This window comes from Rhineura floridana, chromosome 3, assembly GCF_030035675.1.
Source record: "Rhineura floridana isolate rRhiFlo1 chromosome 3, rRhiFlo1.hap2, whole genome shotgun sequence".
NCBI lineage: Eukaryota > Metazoa > Chordata > Lepidosauria > Squamata > Rhineuridae > Rhineura > Rhineura floridana.
Window position 1 is genome coordinate 29,905,888 of NC_084482.1, and position 8,189 is coordinate 29,914,076.

Consider the following 8,189-nt stretch of genomic DNA (forward strand, 5'->3'; position numbering starts at 1 on the left):
TGTCAAATCACCTGATGTCACAATGACATCAGGTGATTTGTCTTTGCCTGTGTGGTTTGATTGTCAGAGATTGCAAAAACACTGTGTACAGTATGGGGCTTTGCAGGTGCTGCCAATCCAACTCCCTTTTGGCCCAGGCACATCTTTACCTGCCCCACACCTGATATCATGTAGGGCCAAAAGTGCCTTGCTGGGATAATTTAAGCCCATGGGCTAGAGATACCACACTGCTGATTTAAGTCTACAAGCAAGAATGAATCTATTTTGAGAAGTGGTACAAGCTCCTTGTTGGCTTGTGTGCCACACTTCATCAGATTTCACAGGATCACTCTGCATCTTATTTGCTTCTGCCTCTTGCAGTTCTAAGTGGTGCAGAAGCAACCCTGTCTCCATTCCCTGGGGCAAAACCTTTATCTTCATAGACTTCATCCAGTTTTACCCCTTGACCCCCCACCAATACACAGGGCTATTCCCATCCCTGTCAGTGAGCTCAGTTTATTTCCCAGTAGTGAGACTGAACCAGCTCCTCAGTAACTTACAGAAGAGGAATCCAAACTTCCTTCTTTAGGGAAGTCTGCTTCATTTTGCTAAATCTGCAGTGAATTCTGGAGCACCTTTAGAGAATACAGTAAGGCCCCACTCATACGGCAGGTTACATTCGAGGCCCCTGCCGGAAAGTGAAAACAGCCGGAGAGTGGGGCCCTGCGCTACAGCTGACACCGATCAGCTGGAGCACAGGGAGCTCATGTGCTGCAGCTCATCGCTGACAGCTGGAGCACGGTGGCTGGAGCTCCCCATGCTCCAGCTGATCACTCCGCTGGTGCTGCTGTATTAGCAGAACGCCGAAAAGAAGGGCCCTACTGTTTGCAGTTAGCTTGTGGGTGTTAAGTGAAAGCTCATGGACCTGGCCTTTGATTTTCACAAACTGTGCTCTAGAATATTCCAACATTCTCCTGTAGCTTTACATTGTAGGGGAAGAGCAGTAATTTCCTCAGGCGGCTTGTTTTGCCATATCCAGTAACCTGGCTGTGGAACCCTTGGTAAGAATCTGCAGAACACAAATTGAAAACTCTTAAATTTACAGAATCCACACAAGTTGATAGTGGTGTGGCTCCCTCTATTGGTGGCTATAAGGCCTTGTAGATGCTGTTTCTATACTATGTTTGGGTATAGCAAGAGGCGGGATTCCTAAACAGCTGAGAATTGGGGTAGGCAAACCTGAAATGTTTCCGTTAGGATGAGACAAAGGATCAGAGTGCTGCTTCTACCCTGTCCCCTTGCCCTTGTATATCTGAGAATCTTTCAGGGAGGAAATACTACAGAAAGTGGCTGAAAACCATTTTCCTAATCGCCCCCCTTTAGTTGGAACAAAAAAGCTATCTTGTGAGGACTGTGGTATTTGTGACTCTTCCAGGTATTCCTTCTTATACACACGAACATAATTTGCCTTGTTGGATCAGACCATGGTCCATCAATCTTCTGTTTCTCACAATGACCAGTTGATTTTTTCTTCAAAGCTCACAAACAGATTTTGAATGTGATGCCCTTTTCCTGCTTGTCCTGAGCACCTAATGTATGAGGTATACTGTGTCTGTAGGTGGAGGTTTCATTTTAGCTTTTGGGTAATATTTATGCCTCGCCCTGTGGATGAAACCCTTAGCATGGTCCATGATGAAGAAAATGTGGTGTCTAAAGTTTCTACCTATTATGGTTAAAATCATAAAAAGGCCTCATTATAAAAAACTACAATTAATGCAAAATGAAGAACTAGAAATGGCTGCATGGAGACTTATGAAGAACTGTGATTTTGTCAGTGTGCTTCCCTCCTCCCCACTTGAAACGAGGCTCCAAAGGGTGGGGGGTTGTCCAGTAAAATGGGGCTGCTGTGAAATGAATTTTCTTCAGGCATCTACCAAGAGGCATTCTAAGGAGACATGTTGCATTTTATCTCATCAGCCTGGTGTTCCTTACAACAGAGGCTAGCTTGGTGGGAACCTGGAGGCTTTTTGCAGTTTGGGATCACAATGGTCTTGAGCAGCTATTAAATATGGAAGTGGGTAAAAGCCAAAGAATGATGTGGGCACTGAATAGGGAGAGTGGCTAGAAGATAACTGGGATGGAAAGGGTCACATGAGAGATTCTCATGGGCTCTCTGTGACGGGTGGGGAACCTTTGGCCCTCCAGTTGTTGCTGAGCTACATCTCCCATCAGCCCCAGCTAGCATGGCAAATAGTCAAGGCTGATGGGAGTTGTAGTCCAGCAACATGTGGAGGGCCAAAAATTCTCCACTCTGTGCTCCTTTGTGAAGAAGGGCAGGATATAAACTTGATGATAATGATGATATATTGACTGGTCTTTTGCCTCCCTTGGCAATCCTCCTAACTATCACCTCTTTCTCTCTGCAGTACTATGGCATGAAGGAGATGAACTACTACACAGTGCTGTTTGGTGTGTCTCGAGCTCTTGGTGTTCTGTCGCAGCTCATTTGGAGCCGGGCACTTAGCTTCCCACTGGAGAGACCCAAATCCATGAGCACAGATGGGCTAATGGTGCTTGTGGGTGCCAAGTCAGGTTAAAGGAAGCAATGTGGCATGGGGGTCAGCTATTGAGGGAATGGTAGAGACAATACAACTTTTTTGTGTTTTGTTCAAAGGGCCTTGAAAAGATCCTTCCTTAGAGGCACTGGCCATCACATATTTTTTTCAAGTTATTTATGGGATAAATTCAGATAATACTAGATACTTATACCCTGTTCCCCACCTGCTACCTTAAAATGCCACCTAAAGTTAGTTTAGATTCCTAAGCGGAGGGCCCTGGGCAGCTCTTCCCAACCTGAGCTGATGCCCCAGGCTAGAGAGACTGTTGCTCCTTTCTAGCTCAGACTCATCCTCCTCCATTGCCCCATGTTGCAGGCCAGGAGCAGAGGATACTGCCCCTTTAACAATCATGTCATATCACATGCTGCTTTATGCCACTTTTCACAGATGGGATGTTCTGCATTGTAAACAATGCCCTCCTTTTTTAAAAAAAGTGGACTTTGAATGTTGCTTTTTGGGGATGGGAAGGAAGTCCCTTCAGTTGCCCCCTTTGTATTTTATGCTGTTGCAGTCAATACAGCAGATTTGTGTTCTTAAAAGACAGCAGGCAGGGCTGCAGTTAAAGTCACACTGTCTGATGAAGGAAGAAATATAGCTCACCTCTTTGCCTACCAAGCAGGGGCATTACTATCCTTTCCCCCCTGCCCCTCCAGACTACCACAGCACTTGGTTGTCCTGAACCTGCACACATAGCTTTTCTTGGGGAGCAACCCCCAGACCCTGACCTTTTGTGAGGGGGTGCTTTGTTCCCAAAGATACTTAACAGTAAACTTCCATCTGCCAGGAACAAACATCTCCTTGCCCCCTTCTCTTTGGCCAGAGGAGATGAGACCAGGGTGTTTAAAGCAAGTGATCTCCTTCTCCCTCTTAATTTTGACTTGAGCGTTGGTGCTGTGATACTGAAAATGTGGGGTGAGGGTGTCTAAATATCAAAGAATGTATTGGTAACATTTTCAAAACGGCAGATGTGATAACACTGCCATGTGGCTTTAATTTGGCTAGCCACAGTTTGAGAGCAGTGATGGGTTAAAAAGAATGGAACCTGTCTCCTGGCCTCCTTTCCTGTCTAGAAAGGACTTCATACACTCCTACCAATGTTTGTTTTTTCTGTGTGTTTGTGTGAAACCCTTTGTCCTATAACCACAAAAAAAGGAAAGAAATACCCCAATCTTAACTTGAAGGCACAGTGTAAATGGCTGTGTAAGCATCAGCGTTCTGTTGCAAACTTCAGGTGATTCTGTACAAACTGCAAAATAAATGTTTTTATTAACAAGATACAGTATTGGAGTCTGTTCCTGTTTATCAGTAGAGGCTGCATCCTACACTGGGTTCTTGGTTTTGACCCCTGAAGCTTTTCCTCATTGCTTCCATTGTCTGGCTGAGTGCCCCCCCTCCACGTCTTAACAGCCATAGGATATTGGAAACACACAATCCTGAAATAACAGGACAACCAGAACTACTGTGCAGGTAGACACTGCCAACTTGAAAATCCCTGCAACAGCAGATAAAATTGTGGTGGGGGGTGGGGGTGATTTGGTTTGTCAGTGGGATGGAGCTCCCCTACTTGGCAATTATTAATACTGTTTCATATATCCTAATTTGAAGCTTCTGCTACTTCTACAGCAGGGATGAGATGTAAGGCCACTTGTCACAAATGCAGACAAATAATCTGAAGGGTTTTTAATTTGTCTTCCTTGTATTGAATTATCCAATACAGGTGTGGTATAATAAAGCATTTACTACTTCAGAGCATCATCTGGCACAGGGTGTTCTGAATTGTTGGTTCTGCTAAGCCCCAGTTTTGTATGGCAGTGGAAAGGCAAACCACTCAACAGGTATGTATTCTTACTGTGCTGGGCAATTGCCGAGGTGACAGCCCCAAGGTGGAAATTACTTGCGTCATACAAAGCATCTGCACGGACAGGGCAGTGTGTGCATACGTACATGCACAGTACTCACCTGCTCACCATACTTTTACAAAAAATGTACTATGCAAATATACATGCTTGGTATGCTTCTAGATTTCTCAGCACTGAGCAACATATTAGGAGAAATCTTTTCTTGGTCTGCAGCAGCTTTGGATAGGGACTTGACCTGTTTTTAGTTGGGTGGTCAAAACCTTTCCTTTGAAAGCAGATGGTAGGCTGGAAAACTAGCAATTTCTCCTTGGTCGTAAGAGTACAGACAACAGCAGAAAGCGACTAAACCTCATAGAATCATAGAATAGTAGAGTTGGAAGGGGCCTATAAGGCCATCAAGTCCAACCCCCTGCTCAATGCAGGAATCCAAATCAAAGCATTTCTGACAGATAGCTGTCCAGCTGCATCTTGAAGGCCTCCAGTGTCGGACAGCCCACTACCTCTCTAGGTAATTGGTTCCATTGTCGTATGGCTCTAACAGCTAGGAAGTTTTTTGTGATGTCCAGTCGAAATCTGGCTTCCTGCAACTTGAGCGCATTATTCCGTGTCCTGCACTCTGGGACAATTGAGAAGAGATCCCGGCCCTCCTCTGTGTGACAACCTTTCATGTACTTGAAAAGTGCTATATTCTCCAGGCTAAACATGCCCAGTTCTTTCAGTCTCTCCTCATAGGGCTTGGTTTCCAGTCCCGATCATCCTTGTCCTCCTCTGAACCTGTTCCAGTTCGTCTGCATCCTTCTTGAAGTGCAGAGACCAGAACTGGACACAGTACTCAAGATGAGGCCTAACCAGTGCTGAATAGAGGGGAACTAATACTTCATGCGATTTGGAAACTATACTTCTGTTAATGCAACCTAATATAGCATTTGCGGTTTTTGCAGCCACATCACACTGTTGGCTCATATTCAGCTTGTGATCAACAACAATTCCAAGATCCTTCTCACATGTCGTATTGCTGAGCCAAGTATCCCCCATCTTATAACTGTGCATTTGGTTTCTTTTTCCTAGATGTAGAACTCTGCATTTATTCCTGTTGAATTTCATTCTGTTGTTTTCAGCCTAATGCTCCAACCTATTAAGGCCCCTTTGAATTTTCTTTCTGTCTTCCACGGTATGAGCCATGCCCCCCAATTTTGTATCATCTGCAAATTCAATAAGCATGATGTGTACCTCCTCATCCAAGTCGTTAATAAAAATGTTGAAGAGCACTAGTTGCAGGACCGAGCCCTGTGGTACCCCACTCGTTACTTCCCCCCAGTTTGAGAAGGAACCATTGATAAACACTCTTTGAGTATGATTCTGGAGCCAACTGTGGATCCACCTGATAGTTGTTCCATCCAGCCCACATTTAGCTAGCTTGCTAATCAGAATATCATGGGGCACTTTGTCAAAAGCTTTGCTGAAGTCAAGATATATTATGTCCACTGCATTCCCACAGTCTACAAGGGAGGTTACCTGATAAAAAAATGAGATAAGATTAGTTTGGCAGGATTCGTTCTTCATAAATCCATGTTGGCTCCTAGTAATCACTGCATTGCTTTCAAGGTGCTTACAGATTGACTGCTTTATAATCTGCTCCAGAGTTTTTCCAGGGATTGATGTTAGGCCCCGGTTCTTCCTTTTTGCCCTTTTTGAAGATAGGGACAACATTAGCTCTCCTCCAGTCATCCAGCACTTCACCAGTCTGCTATGATTTCTCAAAGATAATAGAGAGCGGTTCTGAGAGTTCTTCAGCCAGTTCCTTCAATACTCTAGGATGCAGTTTATCGGGCCCTGCCGATTTGAACTCGTTCAAAGTGATTAGGTATTCCTTGACCGTTTGTCTATCAATCTGAAGCTCCAATCCTGCCTCTTCTAATTCATGTTTCCCGGGAGAGTCATAGACCCTTTTTTGGGAGAAGACTGAGCCAAAGTAGGAATTGAGCACTTCTGTCTTTGTCATCTGTTATCAGTTTGCCATCCTCACTGAGTAGCTGTGCCACAGTTTCTTTTCTGTCTTTTACTATGGACATACCTGAAGAAAGCTTTTTTGTTGCTTTTAGCATCCCTCGCTAACCTCATCTCATTCTCAGCTTTAGCCTTCCTGACACCATCCCTGCAATTCCGTGATACCCTCCTGTACTCTTCCTTTGTGGCCTGGCTTTCTTTCCACTTCCTGTATGTGTCCTTTTTAGTTTTCAGGTCAGCTCTAAACTTTTTGTGAAGCCACATTGGCGGCTTCTGCAGTTTCTCTCCTTTTTTCCTTGTTGGAATTGCTTGCCATTGCACTTTGAGAATTTCCTTTTTTAGAAACTCCCACCCATCTTGGACTCCTTTTCTTCTTAGGGTCGCTTGCTATTGAACCCTACTTACAATTGTTCTGAGTTTATTAAAATCAGCTTTCCTGAAGTCCAGGGTGTGTGTATGGCTATTCTTAGCTTTTGCTTCTGTTAAAATCAAGAATTCAAGTATGGTGTGGTCACTTTCCCCCAGTGTTCCCGTATCTGCCACTTCATCCACCAAATCATTTCTACTGGTTAGAATCAAGTCCAGGATAGCTGATCCTCTGGTTGCTTCTTCCACTTTCTGTAGGAGAAAGTTATCTCCAACACAAGTCAGAAATTTCTTGGAGGGGCCGTGTTTGGCAGAATTTGGCTCCCAACAGATATCGGGATAATTGAAGTCCCCCATTACTACTGCATCATGCCTCCTCCAAACATTGGCAATTTGCTTTTCAAAAGTTTCATTCTCATCTTCTCCTTGATTGGGTGGTGGGTAGTAAACTCCAAGCACCACATTCCTTTTATTACTTGCCTCATTAATTTTAATCCAGATACTCTCGGTGGGGCTACCAAGCTCATCTTCCTGTATTTCTGTGCAAGGATATATATTTTTAACAATAGCGTGACTCAATCTCCCTTTTTATTCCTTCTGTTCTTTTTGAACAAGTTATATCCTTCAATTGCTGTATTCCAGTCATTGGAGTCATCCCACCAAGTTTGTTATACCTATCAAGTTGTAATTACCCCCCTGTATTAAGAGTTCAAGTTTGTCCTGCTTGTTTTCCATGCTCTGCACATTAGTATACAGACATCGAAGACTATGTGGTTTATGACTTGGCTTCCTTGCTACATTTTTCTGAGGACTGTTACTGGGCCCTATTAGAGCCGATCTCTCTGTTCCTGTGCACAAGCATTCATCAGTTGTTACCACCAAGTTTACATCTCCCTCCCCCTTAGGGTTCAGTTTAAAGCCCTCCTGATGAAATTCTCCATGCTGTGGCCAAACACTCTTTTGTTAACTTGTTTGCCTGTGGACAGGGCAGGGACCCTGTGTTCTGAAATCTCTGATTTCAGTAAGTTTACTATATTTTGCAAAGCCAGTACCAGGCATGACTGGGCCCTTGGGCACCAGCCTGTCCTGGGCACACAGCTCCTGCCTTTTCCACCTACATCTCTCCGGTGTTCTGCTGCTGCGCACATCAATCAAGATGGTGGCGGAGGGTTCTCTAAGGGGCTGATGCCCCTGCCACGATCTTGGTTGATGGTACACATGCATGGTATGCTACATGTGTGCACATGCCTGTCATCAACCAAGATGGCAGTAGGGGCATTAATCCCTTAAAGATGCCTCTGCTGTCATCTTGGTTAATGGCAGCCCTGCACGCGCAGCAGCAGAACACAGGAGAGAAGTA

At 44.6% G+C, this 8,189-nt stretch overlaps 1 protein-coding gene across 2 annotated transcripts in view; it reads left to right on the plus strand.

The window, feature by feature from the left end:
- Positions 1-3,872, plus strand: part of CS (citrate synthase) — a 37,969-nt gene extending 34,097 nt beyond the window's left edge. For both annotated transcript variants that reach the window (XM_061615166.1, XM_061615167.1), the window contains exon 11: positions 2,406-3,872. In XM_061615166.1, the coding sequence (XP_061471150.1) occupies positions 2,406-2,576 (171 nt within the window). In that variant the 3' untranslated portion in view covers positions 2,577-3,872. The remainder of the gene's footprint in view (positions 1-2,405) is intronic.
- Positions 3,873-8,189: the final 4,317 nt, after the last annotated feature.